Source organism: Lissotriton helveticus, chromosome 1_1 (assembly GCF_964261635.1).
Source record: "Lissotriton helveticus chromosome 1_1, aLisHel1.1, whole genome shotgun sequence".
NCBI classification, from domain to species: domain Eukaryota; kingdom Metazoa; phylum Chordata; class Amphibia; order Caudata; family Salamandridae; genus Lissotriton; species Lissotriton helveticus.
In genome coordinates, this window is record NC_136057.1 from 865736265 (window position 1) to 865755004 (window position 18740).

At 41.2% G+C, this 18740-nt stretch overlaps 1 protein-coding gene across 1 annotated transcript in view; it reads right to left on the reverse strand.

Moving 5' to 3' along the window:
- The window catches only part of LRIG3 (leucine rich repeats and immunoglobulin like domains 3), a 73785-nt gene that overhangs the window by 39436 nt on the left and 15609 nt on the right, over window positions 1–18740 (reverse strand). The window contains exons 2-3 of the mRNA XM_078675535.1: window positions 9055–9126; window positions 7873–7947 (exon numbers count right to left, since the gene is read on the reverse strand). Coding sequence (XP_078531661.1) covers window positions 7873–7947; window positions 9055–9126 — 147 coding nt within the window. The remainder of the gene's footprint in view (window positions 1–7872; window positions 7948–9054; window positions 9127–18740) is intronic.

The window sequence follows — 18740 nt, forward strand, 5'->3', positions numbered from 1 at the left end:
AGGACCACAAAAAAGGCCTGGCCAAATACACTGCAAGTACAGATGTGTTGACGGTTCCTCCCCAGATGAGGAAGATTCATAACAGTTATATGTCACACCGCACTTCTCTTTTTCCGGGTGGGAGAAGAAAGTCGGGTTATATGCTGATGATATCCTCATCTACACAACGGACCCGGCCCTGGCATTCCCAACGGTTATAAAGAAGGCGGAGGAATTTGGGAAATTTTCTGGATACGAAATAAATGCCGGGAAGACAGAAATAATGACCTGGAATATCACAAATCTCCAACTCCAGGTAAAATCCTCAATGAGATACTTGGGTATAACAATCACCAAAGACTTGAATCTTCTGGCTCAAAACAACCTAGACCGGATTTCCCGTGAGGCTAAAATCTTGATGAAATCCTGGTCCTTTCTCCCACTTACCATCTTTGGGAGAACTAGCCTGGTTAAAATGAGTATTCTCCCCAAATATACATTCATCTTCAACACCATCCCACTAACCTTTGAAACCAAACAACTTGCAAAATGCCAACAAAACATCAACTCATTTATCTGGGGTTACAAGTCAAGCAGACTGGCGTGGAAGAAACTAAGAAGAAGAAGAGAAAAGGGGGGGGCTTGCCTTGCCAGACCTGGAATGCTATTGCCATCTGACTCACTCCAGGATGCTACTTAAGATCCCTCTGGACAACGCAAATGGCAACATGTTTAAGGCAATGCCATCGGGTTCCGACCTTCCGTTGAATGGCTTCTTATTCAAGTTTGGCCACCAGAAATTCTTTAAAAAAGTCAGGCTAAAGTCACTACTGGGCCCCATAAAAGAATGGACTCAAATTAAGTCTAAAGCTGGGATAGGGTATCTCTCCAACCACGCACCGATTTGGGAACTACCCGGGCTCTCACCACAACACTCTAAAACGCTGAAAACGGTCCTACTGGATGCTGGCATAACACGGTGGGGGGAACTAGTGGTAGAAGGATCCCTTACGGAATGGGAATCACTCAAAGCCAGGGTAACAACATCACTCTCCTGGATAGTGTACATACAACTGGCCAGCTGGCTTCGAACTCAAACAAAGAAAAAAACGATACTGGGTCAATACAGCTCCCTAGAAAACAACTTAGTGGAGAAACCCGCGGGAAGGAAGGAAGTCGCACTTTACTATTGGAATATCATAGAGGATGGAGAGGGCGAGCTCAACCTTCCGGTAAAACTGTGGGGAGGAGAGGGAGATCTCCAGGTAGAGGACACATGGGTAGAATCTTTCACCCTCCTCTAAAAAATCATAAAGCCAGCATGGTTGCGGCGCAATCATTTCTTTACACTTCACCGGGCGTATTACTCCCCCAAGAAACTCTCGAAATTCCAACCCGGGAAATGTTGTAGTAAATGCTCTCTCCCAGCAGCCTCAGACCTACATATGTTTTGGGAGTGTCCGAATATTGCTACCTATTGGCAAGAAATCAAGACATCACTCGAATCAATTCTCAGAATCCCTATCCCCCTGTCATGGTCTTTAATCATCTTTGGCCTAGACGAGAACATCAAGGGATTAGAACGAGAATTTCTATACTATGCTATTCTACTAGCCAGAAGAGAAATTTGTAGGAACTGGGTCAGTACGAACCCCCCGACACATGCAGAATGGCTGTCTTCATTATACGTAACATCGAAGGTAGATCTAGCTAGAATATGCAGCCCCCGTTCTGTGAGATTCTGGGATTTCTTGATTGAGTGGAGACGGACCAGTTAGTCAACCCGGGGTTTTTTTTTTGCTGGGTCCGATGATTAGGCCTAAATCTCCTTGTCCAATGGGAGGCACCCCAAGCCGTACTGCTGTCGGACTATCTGCCTACAAATGGCTCGAACGGAGATAGCTCGTGCAGGGCTCTTCTTTCCCTGAGATACCTTGTCTGCCCTCTTGTGTACTAGGTGATCATTTATCGGTCTCTTGGCGCTACAGAGGAGATTGGGTCTCGTGGTTGGAGCGCCCCTGGAACGACTACGTGGCTAATGAGGACAGAAAAATAAAAAAACAGTTATATGTCACACGTCGACAATATACTCAAAAATATGCAGTGCAGCACAAATCCATTTACGATGGTCCGGGATCATGTTTTAAAAAACAAATCATGATTAAAAAACAGATATACAGGACTTCAGTCCTCTTCATTTATTGGTCTGTTCATGTGTCATTCACCTTTTCCTTCTACCCAACTCAGAATACAGCATGGGCAAAGGGTCTTCCGACTTCAGCCACGGGCTCTTTTCACTGTTAGTGGCAGCATTTCACTTTTTCAAATGTGTGATTTCGCCTAAAAAACAGCCCACTTCACTGCAAAGCTGGTGAGCCAGTCTCTGCTTTCATGTGCTTATATTTGTTTTTGTGGTCGACCATTATTTTGCTTATTCATGAAAAGCATATGAACATTAACTTTAGAAGCAGAAGTGCCAACTCACATAGTGCCAGAGTGTATTATATGATATTGGCTCTCTTCACAGGGTCATCTGGTGGAAATCCCTACACCGAGTAGGAGGTTTTCAGCTCGTGTGTTGGAGGCTCGGGAGAGGGGAGGTGAGGGGGGAGGTGTTAAACCCCACTCCGCATTTTGCAATCCCCCTGAAGCGACTATAGAAGCCTTTGTTTTTTTGTATTTTGGAAGGGTGGCTGGCGAGAGGCTTCTTTGGCCACTGCAATTTTAAGCAAGCTCCATCTTCACTGGCTCAGCCTTTCTAGGGCCCTATTAGGCAATGAGGTGTGTGTCTCGCTCTCTCGTACAAGACCCACCCCATACTCATAGGGAAAAAAAAATTGTAAGTTGCACCTCTGTGGAAGGTGGCATTTTTACTTTTGATTACTTTTAGATTTTGTATGCCTATTGTGTGTATGTCTAATAAACAACTTTGCAAAAATGTAAAAAAAAACAAAAAAACATTACAAGGTCAAACATCTTGGCTTCGCTAATGCTTTTCACTCTGGGCAGTGCACATCTGCTACATGCAAAAGCACTGCACTCCTGCAACCTAGACACTGCCATCAGTTTTGCAGTCCCTAAATTACTAGGCCAAACCATCATGTGGTTTTAAGGATATGTATGAATTGTGCTGTCCTAGCAATACCCTCTCTGCCTGGGAAGCAAAAGACTTGAAGACCACCTGAGGCAGTCAATTAGATCAATGGTGGTCACATTGGCCCCAAGAAAGCTGGTTTTTATCTTTTCTTTTCTACAGTTCCTCCTTACTGAAAAATGTATCCGAGGGTGCTGAAAAATCCTTAAATTCGATTCCCGGTAAGCTTCACAAATGAACTACTTTATGTCTCCACTACAAAATGTGGCATTTGTTGAGAGGACAACCCTTGCCCCACCTTCGGAATGCATATATTTCTTGGTTCTTTTGACACAAAAAATACCCATTAAGATTAATCACTGACAAACTGTATTGAAATAGACGAAAACTAGATCGGATCATGATTGTAATTCATGCGATCAACTTCCTAGACCTGGTTAACAGACCTCTGCTAAAAAGCGTTTGGTGAATCAGATTAACTTATAAAAACAACTTCCAAATTGGAAGTGGCAAAGCAAATAGCGGTTGTAAAACTATGACTTGAGTTGCGATAAAGTATCCTTGGTGTATTCCCTACTTGTAATAGTCCTTACATTAAGCTTCATTGGTGGGACCATCTTTATCATGGGGTGTGGGACAAACCCAATTATTTGTGGCCTGGGCGGTCAAATGGAATAAGGTGCTTACTGATGAGTGGCTTCTGAGTCTTTAATTTTTTTTATATCATTTTACCAAGGCGATTAGGTCTTTTTACAACTGCTTCCATATAGAGGCAATCAAGAATTATGATTCTCCAGTCTCAGTCTTGCATAGTTTCTTTAGACTTTACTGGTCACAAAAGCAGACTATATCCCCCAAACCCTAAACTTGGCATAAAAACCCTAAGGATGTGGCTCGATAACTCTTAAATTTGATACCCATGCTGTCAAACTAGCTGCGGGTTGCTCTGGGATACTAAGGATGTGGAGTACAAGTTTGCCCCTTCTTCCCCCATGGAAAAGAGAATTGCGGTCCAGGACGTCATCCTTTCTTGCTGGACTATGGCAATTCCCTGTAACTGTGTGCGCCCAAAGCCACAACCAAAAATGTACAGTTGGTACAGAATTCCGCATCACATCTACTGTATGATATACCAAGACATCAATCTGTGGGTCAAGCCCTGCACCTTCTTCATTGGTTGCCGATAACATAGAGGATTACATTGAAATCCCTCTGCACTGCACACAAGGCACTGTTTGACAAAGGACCAGCGATCTCTCGGTCACTGCTTTCTTTCCTTACACCTGGGAGATAGGTAGCTGTGTTCCTCTAATGCCTTTTTAGCCAAGATCCCTCTCATTTACAGAGCAAAAGTCAGGAGGGCGATCTTTTTCCTTCAATGCATCCAAATTATGGAACACCCTTCCACTTCCTCTTCGAGTTGTTGAAAAAGAGCTTCCCTTCCTTCAGGCAATAAAACCATTGCTGTTTCAGAGTGCATTCTTGTAAATTGAGCTAGGAGGCCTACAGGTAACCATGCACTATTTAAATGTGATTAGAATAGAATAGAACCACCGTTTTTTCCTCAAGTCAGACCACAGATGGGAGCCTGCAATCATTCAATCAGTTTACACACCATGAACTCTTTTGGAAGAACAGAACTATAACCCCAAGAGAGCAAATGTGCGTTTCAAGAAAGGAAATGTCCGGTCTAAAATGACTCCTTTAAAGAGTGCAGAGACCGTTACTATTTATTTGGCCTCACCATTTCTAAACAAAATCATAACAAGACAGGACACTGGGTCGACTATCCATGTCCCCTTACTCCTTCTTCCAGGGAGAAAATCTAGTTTGTCAGGCTGCCAGCCACTGTTTTCCACACTTAAGTTGCACAGGAAGTTACAATATTACCAGGCAGTATATTTAACCAGGAAGTAGTCATCTCTGCCAGTAAGGGAAAGCTTTGCTTTCTTTTAAGGGAGTTATCATCTAAAAATGTAACAAGAAGAAACTGTCAAATAGCTCTTTAGAAATTACATTTATTAGTATGGTGCTCATAGAGGCAAATAAACACATACCTTTCAGGAAAAAATGTCTAACAGCAAGGTGTAACAAATCCATTTCTATCTGTTCCAAATATACAGCTTTCCAGAAATATTTTTTTTCTGGATAATAAGATTTTGAAGTAATGGGATGCATTTTTGTAAACACTATGCAAAGACTGGTTAGAATGCATGGGATACAAGAAAAAATCCAAACAGAAACATATTTCAGTAGAAAATGTCACACTAAATGAATAGCTTGCTAACTGCTTAATAAAGAAGGCCTGTGTACTAGGGTGGCACAAAATCTCCCAGTGCATTATGAAGTCTGGGAAATCTGTGCCAAACCAGAATGTATTAAAACCGGCCTGGCATACTTCTCTGCAGTGCCGAGTGCCAACACACATGAATATCATAATGATACAGTTGTTCGACCGGCTGAGCAGCAATGGCTGAGAACTTAGTCCTGCTCGTGTTTTCAAAATAACTTGTGGAGCGTTTGCCAGAAGTTTCCTACAGTTAATGTTTGTAACCCTAGGGTCTGTCACCTTGTTTATTCGAATATGCAGTCTTTATGATGCCCGAAAAGAGATCTATACTGTTTCCTCTACATCTTTTTCATAGTTAACTTTCCAGGCTTTTTAGAAAGTACTGGTCCTCAGTAACAGGCAAACATTATTGACTTCCCCTGCGGACAGCATTTAAATGGCACAAGGAATAAACCTCCTTGCACAAGTCACATCAGAAAATTAACCAGCAGTGCCTTCCTTTCATACATGGTATTCTATTAACAAAAAAGATTTAACAATTCCATGTCTTCTTCTTTGGAAATCAGTTTTCTTTCTCCCTGGATTAAGCCCTTTCCTCTTTCCACTCCCCCTTTCACTTCCTTGAGATGTCTCCCTGGACTAATGCCCTTTCCTCTTTCCACTGCCCCTTTCACTACATTGAGATGTCTCCCTGGAGTAATGCCTTTTCCTCTTTCCACTGCCCCTTTCACTACTTTGAGATGTCTCCCTGGACTAATGCCCTTTCCTCTTTCCACTGCCCCTTTCACTACCTTGAGATGTCTCCCTGGAGTAATGCCTTTTCCTCTTTCCACTGCCCCTTTCACTACTTTGAGATGTCTCCCTGGACTAATGCCCTTTCCTCTTTCCACTGCCCCTTTCACTAACTTGAGATGTCTCCCTGGAGTAATGCCTTTTCCTCTTTCCACTGCCCCTTTCACTTCCTTGAGATGTCTCCCTGGACTAATGCCCTTTCCTCTTTCCACTGCCCCTTTCACTACCTTGAGATGTCTCCCTGGACTAATGCCCTTTCCACTTTCCACTGCCCCTTTCACTAACTTGAGATGTCTCCCTGGAGTAATGCCTTTTCCTCTTTCCACTGCCCCTTTCACTTCCTTGAGATGTCTCCCTGGACTAATGCCCTTTCCTCTTTCCACTGCCCCTTTCACTACCTTGAGATGTCTCCCTGGACTAATGCCCTTTCCACTTTCCACTGCCCCTTTCACTACCTTGAGATGTCTCCCTGGAGTAATGCCTTTTCCTCTTTCCACTGCCCCTTTCACTACCTTGAGATGGCCGTAGACCGCACCCCAGAACTGCAAACTTTGAGCTACGATGAGGCTAGACACTTTTGTTGTCCCATTCATGCTTCCCTGCACATTTTTCTGCAATAAAGTGTGATGAAGCAAACAATCGATAGAGTTGTGTTAATGTAACCACTATCATACTAGGCAATAACTATGCAAGCAATCTTATTCGGCACTGCAACTTCATTATATTGGAGAACTATGGTTATTGCATGCAAATTTGTAAGAAAAATATAAATGAACGTTGAACCACAGTATGGCTATATATTTCAAACAAATATTGCTGTTGTTGCTGTAATAGCTTTAAATGGACCAGGTGGAAAAAAAAATGGAAAGGCTGTATTTATATGCCTTGGCCAACGATTACGACATACGTTAGCCACAGAGAATGAGCCCAGTGCAGTAACAGTGATATATCAGGCCTGAATATCCGTGGGCACAGGCATATAGCTTTAATATGTGCAGGCGGGTCTACTGCTCTGCTTTCTTAAAGGGCGTGGGTGAGAGTCTCACACTGGTGCAAATAAACATAGTAACATCAAAGGATTATGCCACGTTACCGATATGTTAATGATTGCCAAGCTGCTTCAAAGAAATGCCACCCACCACCTACCGTGACAGCAGCTACTACATGTAATGACAATGGAATATTGGCTACCAGGAACCACAACTATAATGTCCCTAGGCACAAGTGCTTCCTTGTAATGTGCTTTCAATACCTCAAACCGTTGTTAAGAAGGATTTCATGATTTTTTGATAAATTGATTTTTAAGTCACAACGAAGCCACGTTAACAATTGTCAGTTCACAGATGAAAATAATTGTGAAAATGATGACAACTCCGTCGTGGCAATGGCTCCTATCAAAAGTTAGTCCATAGATACATTAATACCATTTTGAAAGTTATGATCCAGAGGTTATGGACAAACCCCTTGAAAACACAGAGCCGCAAAACGTGCTCAACTGGCTATGTTAGTTAAATAAATAAACTTTCTTTCTGGCCCCAGCAAGGTTAAGCTATTACAGAACAAATGTAATATAAATAAGGCATTATCATACTTAATCATGCACCCAAAAGCAAATATCTTTATTGTATCCTATAATTATGTTTATAGGAGGATGTTTAAATGAACATGTAAATTAAATACTCCCAACTTGTTCAATTGGAATCAGTCAGCTACTTACAGTGACAGAAGGGTGATGTTTGCAGATAGAGATCCCAGATCTGGAATGACTTCAAGTTCATTGTTGTTCAATTTCCTATTATTGACAATACATAAAAATATCACCACCTGTCCACAAGCACACTGCCAAAAACATAATGATCCACATCATAAAAACTAATAATGCCAGATTCACAAAACACAGATCATAAACTTGAAGACAGTGCCCCATAGTGCTCATAAATTAGCCCAGAGGGCTTACGGAAGGTCATTCATGGGGGAAGGGGGTGGCTGTCTCGCACAGACCAAGTTAAGGTAATCAGTAGGGGAGTCTGGTTTTTTTTTCTGGCTCAGTGTTATACAAGATTTATCACTGCTATAAAGTGGGTCTTTATTATCCTACTTCGAAAAATGTTTCCATATTTGAGGGCGGATAACATTCAGAACTGTGTGACAAGATGACACCTTTGCAGAGATTAGAGGGTTGGTCCAGGCACCAGAGCTTAAATGGGTCGTCAATTTCTGTGCATGTGACCCGTATTTCTGTCATATATTACTCATGTTCAGGCATACTGTATGAGGTCACGATTCTTATCTTGCTCATCTATTGCCGAGACCAGCAAGACAGATAGTGTTATATTGGTCATAGTTCATTCACCTCTTTTGTCGATTTACAGACAGAAGTGAAGTTTACCTTCCTAGTCCAATTTCTTTGACTGTTGGTTACCACAAAAGAACCAATACTGTTATTAGCTCTCAGCAAGTAGTGGACTACATATATGCCTGTATGGAAGTGAATTTTAGCAATTAGTCAATTTCCAGGTGCTCTCCTTTTTATCAGATCAAGGAACGGATGTGTAGGGAATCAGATGTCTTGCTAGAGGCACACAAGCTGAGATAGCTGGAGATTGAGTTTTAGGACATAAGGATCAGAGACCGAAAATGATCACTAATGTGCAACTTTCAGTCACACTAACCATTAAGTGCAACCCTTATTGTACATTAAACTGGTTGTACAGTGACAGTTTCATTCCTCTAAAATGCTGATGGCCAGATCAATTGTGTTAATAGATGAACACGTGATCTTTGGGTTCACAAATGTAGGGTGTCAAAGGATCCATCACATTATGCTGCTGTCGGCTCTCTCATTAGGGTGGCCCCACCCCTACTCTTTCTGAAAGTTAAAAAGAGAAGAAATACTCACACTTCTCGTAGATTATGGAGGTGGCTTAGTGAACTGGCTTTGATCGAAGACAATCTGTTGTGGCTCAGGTCCCTAGGAAAAGAGAACAAATAAGAATATTTGCATAAGTTGCTTCCGTTTATTTAATTATAGTATTAGATAATACAGGCGACGCTCATTTCTCTACCAGCTGTCTCCCACCAAGCAAAATTACCAGACCATGTCATCAGTCCCTCAAAAACTAACAACAGACATATTAACAATAGCCCATGCCTTCAGAATATTAAGACATTTTTATGTGATGGAGATGATGAAACATATACTGCCCAAAGCATGTGCGCTGACCGTTTCATTATTACAACAGTGTTTCTTTTAGTGCGTGCATGCAACACCAACATGATCATGTAACTTCATTTGCTGTTTCCCACTCTTCAAACATTAATAGGTTTGCAAAACTAAAATAACGCTTAGATGATGATTATGGGATGAGTTCAGGCAGAGGAATCTTGACAAAGCGCCCCTCCCCCATCAAGGGGGAGCAGCATTTAGGACCCTGGATCACCGTGGCCCTGCCTCGATCAAATGATGAGCCGGCCTGTGAAGACTTCCCGACACCTCCCCCCATGAGATTGGGGGCGATGGGAAGTGCAAAGTCGTGCTAAATATGCGTCACTTCCACCCACCACGATGGCCAGAGATATATAGGTGACCCTGCTTCTGGCCTTTGCTTTTTCTAGAGCAGAGAATCATGTTGTCGACGGGTGTATCACAAATCCTAAATCCATCCCATGACAACAGATGGTCCTCCAAAGCAGACCCCCCAGAACAGCACCACGTGTAGGGTCCAGCAGTCCTAAGCCAACCAGAGAATGTACACACAAGCTTGCGGGCTAGGGCACAAAGATCACTGGTGATGGGCATGGGGCTGCAGGTCCCAGCCACCTTATCGCTGCCCCTCAGGCAACTTGATGTTTAGGGAGCAGTGCCCTAATATAAGGACCTGGGTACTAAGCTGGGCCACCCTTCACTGATGCAAGTGGTTACACCTGTGTGGTGAAATGGAGTTTGGGACTGCATAAGGTCTATGGTATGGTTTGTGTTAATATACTGCAGTTTATTGTGGGATGCTTACTTTATCACAAGTGCCTAATTCTTCATGAAGTTTCACAAGTTCTCTGACCTAAGTGTGTTTTCTACATGAATGCGTTTTCCACATACGTAGGTTTTGACATGACTGTAATAAAAATGTTCCACCATTTCACGGTCTCTGTAATTCCTGTTGGTGCCTTGTTTGAATTGTATTCGGGCATGGTCCAAACTGGGGGTATCTGGGTCCTATACAATTCTGTATCTCGAGGAAGCTCCTTCAACAAATAGAGCACCAGTGGTTAGAGGCCTCTGTGGCAACCCAAATTCAAATACACTTAGATCATCCTCGTTTAATTTGTGTTTTTAAATAGTAATTCAAATATCCTCTGGATTGGAATATTATGCTAATTGATTCCTTATTCTTTTAAGATAAACAGACTTTTTGAAAAAATTGAATATATCAAGAGAATGCAAAACTCCAACATAAAGAAGTAGGGTTTGGTATTTAAACTATATATCTTTCAGTGTTTCCAGTTTTAGTCATGCCACGGTTGCTGCCTAAGAAAGAAGCCATCCAGTTACATATGATATGACGAGCTATGGATGGGGTCAAAATGCAAGCTGCTCCTTGTCCTTGAGCCTAATATCACCTGACCTGCAGATGACCTAGATGGCTCTTGTTGAGCGTGGGTGCACACACCAATCAGCCATTATTTATCCGCACAGCTAATGAGTCATAGGATGTTTAATACCCGGTGTAAGCATGTGTATGAGCCACACTAGAGCGCTTCACGATGGTTCACATTCTTTGGATGATACACAATGGCCGATACTCTTCATTCCCTCATTAATTCTGGTGACATGGAGCCGGGCTCAATTAACTACTTTGAGATGCCAAAATGTGAGTTCTGCCTTGGCCAACAGCTCGAACAGGTGTGATCTGTGGATAATAATAATTATAAATAAAATAAATGCATGCACAAAATAAACCTGAATCACCACTGGTGTTTCGGAGTGCAGTTGTTGCCCCGTGAACTGGAAGGATAGTGAAACTCCAGCTCACACAAAGAAAGACAAGGAGCCAAAGATTGACTTGTGCAGAGAACAACATAGCAAAAGATAATGGTCTTATCTGCCAAGTTGGGATTATCACAGAGAAAAAGGGCAATGCAACGAACCCTTTGCTAAACTATTGCCACATGAACTCACATTCTGAGGAGGAATGCAGCTTATCCAATTGGACTGCGTTCCTAAATATCTTATTGTTTTTGCACTACTCCTTCAAGAGCAGCATGCAATGTGATGTCACCATATTGATGTTACCAGCACAAACTCACCTTTTAAATGGTCCATCTAACTTATCACTTATAACCATTGTACTTCAAGAAACACTTCACTAAAACTGACGTAGACCATGGTTTTCTCCCTACGTCCAACACGTAGGGCAACAGCACTGTAAAGGTGGCTGCACTAGTCAAATGTCTCTCAGCAGAAATGTAAATTATTGGGGCCAATATACAAACGCATTTAGGAGTATACAAAGTAGTGCTACAGGAGTACTCTTCCATGTGATCTTACACACCTTTGCGAAGTGGCCTAAAACATCAAATTCTGTATTAAGGAAAGTGCTAAGAGGGAACACACATATCTATTTGTACGAATTGTATATTAATATGCTCACCATATTTCCATTCAAGATGTTTAGAGCCAATTCAAAAAAGACGTGCAAGAGTACCCAAAAAGAATTACAGAAGTACTAAATTTGGTATCCAAAATGCCACTGTGAACAAGCCACATTGTTATTAGTTTTCAATTATGGATACCTATCATCCAGAGGTTCTCTCTTGGAGAAAGTAAGTAAGATCCTTCATTTCAAATATATAATTTTGCAAAACCTAGTCGTTCTAAAAGTTGAATCAGGGGCATATGAATTAAGGGGATAAGAGCATTACCACCTACAAAATATGTATGTTAGTCCCTATTTTTTTTATGGATGCTAAGGAATATGAGTTTGAGTGAAATTCAGAAAGTTGAGATTATCTGTGTGCATTGATTTGAGTATGCTACATATAATCCTCGTTAGGTCGAGCCTATAGCTGCAGCGCGCATGCGCTGCACGCTCTGCGAGGCATGCAGTAATAGAGTATGGAGTGGAAGCTCCACCCACTCATCCGCCCATCTTTTTCATTGGCTTGTGTCTTTGTCCTATCTAAATGCTGCCTTCTGATTGGTTTATAGGCTGTTAGTCTCTCCTTATGACGGCCATTACGTCATTTGTATCCGTCCATGGCTACTGGCCCCTGTACTTCGAGTGTTGCATGGTATGTGTTATTTAGATTGTGACCACTATTTTCTTTCCATGCCTTCTGGCACCCCCGCACTCCTGCTGTCCATACCTTCTCGTCCTTCTGCCCTACGCCATCCCTCCCATCTGCAATGCAATAGTACTCGCGTAAATGCGATTTCTATTGCATTGCAAATGCTTGTTCACTCATTTAGTGTAAGGTATAGCCTAGGGGGTTAGAATGTACACGTTATAAGGACACAAAATTATTTAAATCCTCTAAAAATACAGAAACCTGCTAAGTCACAAATTAAAAAACAGGCAAGATAATGCATGTGATCTTCCCTGATAAGAGTAGCAAAAATTCAAGAGAGGATTGCATCATATATACATGCAGGATTCTTTAAACTCCATCCAAACTAATAAAAAATACTCAGGTGCTCATGTATTGCGTCCTGGCCAAAGGAATGCTCTACATCTGTATCCACGAAATGGCTCCCAAAATCTTTAATATATCAGTGGGAGAAGCCAAGAACATCTAGCTGAACGAACTTTGAGGCCATCCCAAATTAACTGAGATTTCTTCTCTAACCCAATTACTCAATGCAATACCTATTAATTGATGTACTCCAGAATGAATTTGGAGATTACTTTATTAATAGAGGCCGTTTCTAAGAAGAATGGTATCGTGACATTAATTAAACCATTTCTACGAATGATTCATAGGTATTAAACCAGTACAACTTTCATTCAACACCCTTTGGAATTATGCCCATATGATAATGATTCACCAGATAATTAATCCTCAGTCCTTTGTAACCCAACATTCAGGAATTCCATAACCCTCTGATACTTCACATAACTTTTAAATATATGGGCTGCCCTTATTAACTTTATCTTGTGATGTTACCTTTGCAGGATTGAAAACCAAGGATATAAAGAGAAGAACAATGTGCCTCCGTAAACAAAAAGTAGGTGAACAGGCATTAATAAATGTAAAGGAAAATGTATGGTGAACAGAAAGCGCCCTTCCTCCTAAATATAGCTGCATTTTAACAATGTTGTTCTTGATTTGACTTTGCCATTGTTTTAGTTTTGGAAAACCTTAGTATCCTTGTCAGTTATATGATCTAAGACAGCATAGCAAAAAAAAGAATTGCTATTAAACTAAAAGGGGGATGTATAAGCAAAAACGCCATGTAACCAAGAGCCTCGGAGGGCTCCCTCACCTGCTCATCCTATTTGATATCATGATAGCTGTCTGATGAGGATGCTGAAATACGCATCCTTCCCACTATCAGATTAATGCAGAATTGAGGAATAGAAGTGAAGGGGCTGCATGTTGACAGATAAGGTGGACAATTTTAGCGGACTCTTTGTTGACTCTTAGTCACAGTGTCTCCGCAAAGACAGCCAATGCGCTCTGTGCTTTTACCGTCTCAGGACATTCATTAGTTCAGGCTTACTCTACACCAAGCTGCAGTAATAAATTAAAAGGATGGCTATATACCATGTTAAACAATAAATATATAAACAACCACAGTTCAGTTAGTAACCGGTTTCCATTTAAGTGGATAAACGATGATTTTCCAAACATTACAAATTCCAACTACATGTAACATGGTATACTGCATCTGTCCAAAACTGCTTACTGATGTGAAATTACATGTAAGCTTACTTTGACTGGTTGAGTTACATGTTTAAGAGGATGGGCAGATAGTTGTATGGCACAAGCTACCACTGTAGCAAAAGTATTACACATTTTTTACAAATACACGTAAAAGAATAGATATTTTATCATCTTGTGAAATGATGTTGTCAAAGCTGAGTTTTTGTTCATTGCTTTAATTATGTTGTACATTTTTCAGCTGCAAAAATATGAATAATTTAATATGAAAGTAAGTCCGAACATTCCAAGGAAAACACATCTGCCTCCCTACAATACCAAACCACTTGCTTGGTTTCTACAGTCTACTTCTTGCAATGTACAGTGGACCAGGATACCCGTAAACGCCATCTGAACACACACTTGTACCAGGTTCTCCTTCTATCATCTAGGCAGAAAACCACCAGGTATGATTAACCGTTTAAGTTTTATTGACACACACTGTGCACATAAGAACCTTTGGTGCAGCAGTGAAGGAAAGACATGCTTCAAAAATATATAAATGAAATTGCTGGTAAAAAACTAATAAAAAGACAGGGAGAGGACAATATTACCATAACAGTGAATAGTCCTAAAAATAAAGAGATCATAGAGGAATAGAGGAAGGTATAAGGAAATGAGTTATTAGCAGTCTTATAAGTTCTTTTCGGTTTCGTTTGGTTAGCAATTTCTCCACCTTCTGCTTCCATAATGGGCATTAAATTACTTCAACCACCCTTCGATTTTAAATGTATCAGGGAAATAAAGGGAACACAACACTTTGTGACTTATATGAGAGGAAAGGAAAGGTGAAAGCACACACTAACATGCTTGCTTTCCTTCCTGTTCATGAACACACTTTCTTAGGATATGGCATAGGTACACACAGACGTTTCTGGGACCCCGAGTCCGCATAATACTCAATTTGAACAGATCTCATCATTTCTGAAAGCCACCATTTTGACAGCAATAAGCTAATATACTATATGCTTTCCATGATCCCCAAGGGAGCCAAAGTACATCGATATTAGGTGTATTTTTCTATGATAAGATTGTTTAAGATAATAATGTAAAGGATTATATTTTCCAAAATTCTTCTTGTGTTTTGGTCATCTTACATAAAGAATATGTTGACTATTATAAGAGTTTTCCGTTGTTGTACTGTGCACAAATGTGTAGCTGTCTGGTGAACCTTTTACAAGGCTGACAAAAGAAATACAAGAAATGTGTTGAGTATGGGATTCCAGAACACATATGCACCTTCCTCTCATGGTCCATTACATCCGAAGAATTTGCCTAAGAATCTTGCAAAGCTCGTGGAGTTCACCACCTCCATACATCTGTTGTGGTGAAAACATTTACTGCAATCCCTACATAGAATTCTTTCTTTGAACATAGTGTAAATAGAGCTGAATCGCAACAATACGCAAATGTATACAGTTAAGAGATTCTCTTTAAAAGGGAGGGGGGTTACTATTATTTCTGCAGTAAGATTAGAGAATTAAGAAAACCAGCATGTGTTTATGTGATTAATAAAGCATAAAAGCATTTTGTGAAATATTCCTTTACACCTCATTCTGCCTCAACATTAATATTTGTAACAGATTATGCTTACAACAAAAAAGTCTAACCGGTCCTATATTGCCCATGTTGACTCCAAGAGCTGGCATCTAAACACCCCTTTCCTTAACAGTGAGGCAGTTCATGGACGAGGGTAAGTACAGTTGCAGAAAAGGCTTCCTTTGGAGCTCCGATGATGATATGACACTGCTGCCGGCGTCATGACCAAAACCCAATAAATACTAAGGAATGAACATATCCACTGACTGGCATCTTTAAGTGGGTGATCGTTAACACTCGTCTATTACACTTTTCAAAGTGAACAGTCTCCTTGAGTTGTTGTGGATGTGCAATTGTATGTTTCAGTGAGCCTTGTCCTTTGTCTTGAAGAAGAGAGTGAGGCGCAGTAGGGGTTTAAGGATTACATGAAAAGAGAAGAGCTCCAATAAATTCCCTAATTTCTAAATGAGAAGTAGTGGCTCAGAAGGGCAAAGATAATTTGTTTTAAGTATTGAAGCTCGGATGGTGGGGTTGCAACTGCATAATAAATGGTGGACTGATGAATGGTAAGGACTGCCAAGAGCAGAGAATTCATAAAGGTTTTCTACCTCTGAGACATGTATGTTCCTCTAATTAGATTACTTTTATCCTCCTTGCATTCATTGCAGTTGTGCAGTGTTTCATTAGGAGTCACTGCAGTCTACAGAACCAGTAGAGAGACTGTCCTATTTCTGCAGGTATGTGCAGACCTCCATTATGAGATAGGACAATAGGTCTTGTATGATGGCCAATATATAGACCACGTCCTTACTCAAGTTTGGGCTGGTCACTGCCTAATGGCTAAGTCTAACATCTAGTGGGGTGAATGAGAGAATGGGGTTTACAGAGGTGGATCGTATGTGTTGTTTTTTGAGTATTTGAGTTCAACTGATACTGTAAAGAGGTGTACTGAAGAAAGCATACTCGGGCTATGTTCTGAATTTATGACAGCTCTACTCTAAAAGCTACTTATGATGGAAATCCCTTTCTTTGCTCACATTCTTGTTTGGTCTTTTGAATTCTCAATTTACAATGTAATCAGCACCTATGAGAATTGTGGCAGCAACTTGGGCACATCAGGCAGTACCTACCAAGCCTATGTTGCACCATTTCTCACGCTAAACATACTTACTATTAGCATTCAATTACCTCAAAAAGTCTAAGGGCCTTATTATCACTTTGGCAGTCTCGGAGAGTGGCTGCCACCTGCTCTGAGACCGCCAAAGCCATTGAAGACTGCCTGCCAGAGTACGGCTTAATTTTACTCTGGCGGGCGGTTTTTTGGCGGTCCCACTGCAGTGCCTTTGAAAAAGTCACCGCAATGGGAGCGTCAAAAGCAGTTCCTGCAGGGCATGCACTATCCCGTCCATGCCCTGCAGGAGCTGGGGTGCATGCACACAGGTGGGCAAAACATGTGCTCCCCTGCATGCATCCCATGGCGCAGAGGCAATAGGGGACCTCTTTTCTCACCTCCACATTTTTCATGATGGTTGTACCGCCATGAAATGTGCGCAGTTAGGAAACTCCTAATATGCTTGGCGGTACCGCAGCAGCACCACCAGCATATTATGGGCCTCAGAACACTGCGCCACCACTAGGGCTCATGGATCCGTGGCTGTAGCAGCGGTCCAACCACCACAGTCCCAACACGACAGGCAGACCACCAATCTGGTGGTCTGCGGACCACCACCATGGTTTTGGAGGTCCATTGGCCCACCAAACTCGTAATAAGGGCATTAGACAAAAGACAGTCTGTCTTGAAACTGGCAGCATAATGCACAATTAAAGAAAGTATTTTGCCTAAACTAAATAATTACCGTGTCACTGTAATGTGAAGTAAATAATGTTCACAAATTTTTCAAGCACAACCACCCTAAAAGACAACTTTACGAAAATGTACAGTAGCAAGTTGGTAAATCCATAATCAAAAAAGAAAATAATGGGGACACGGTCAGGAAGAGTACAATTAAGTGCACAACATCTTAAACACTGATCTTTTAATATGTGATTGCTCGCCAAGCTTTAGGCATGAATCCAGAGGCCTTGACAATCTTTGAAGAAAGAGGTTCAATTATTTCCTTTACAGCTTTAAAATAAACGGGACTGCTTTTATTTGAAACACGTTGGCCTGAACGCCCACCAGACAGCAAGAGACATGAGTGGATGTGTACCGCTGGAGTTGTAACATGTACAAAAATCTGGCAGAGCTTTAAACTATAAAAATCCTTCAATTACAACCACTGCTGTGCTTGATCGCCACAGTGGAGCCAGACACTTTCACTCATAGCTCAAGTATTGCATCCATCTGGAGTCCATCAAGGCAACTGTGAGCATAACAGCCTACATTAGGCTTCAAACAAATTATTTGCTTTTAAACACTGGAGCTATCTATGACTTTTCCATGTGCATCTCCTTTTATATACAGACTAGCGCCACAATAGTCTGCCTCCAAGCAGCTTTTTTTTTTTTAATAAATAAGGCATTTTAGCATCTGTGTTTGGCACAGGAAAGACTCTGGCTAAACAATTTCTATGCTTAGAGACTTTACAGATGTTTTGTTGGGACCAGAAATTATTGAGTCTCCGTCCAAAAGCTAGACAATACTAAAACACAAGTCCCAGAGTTTAACTAAAACCAATACCGACCAGACAGGACAGAGAACATAACTAACAAAGCCTGGTATGTCTAATTATGAAGGCTCCAGCTGTTTAAAAGGTCAAGAAATGTTTCTGTTTTTTCAGATTACTTCTTTCCGATTAAGATTCCAAAACAATCTTCTCCAGGTCAATTACTCTGGCAGTAAATTGTAAGAGTATCTCCACCTGCAGTAATTGGGTCTCCACCCCAGGAACCTTGAACCAATGCAGGGATTTACTAAGCATGATCTACTAAGCGCTAGATGTGATCACAGATTATCAAAGATCAGAGCAGATTATTTAAATTGTATATATTTAAATCTAAATTGCACTTATTAGGGCCCTGTCACAAACATTATATTCTAGCTTTCTATTTGAGTTTTACCCATTTCTCGTATTTCATTGGAACGTTTGTGTATGGTGGAGTATTTGTCTGCGCCTTTTTTAATCCATA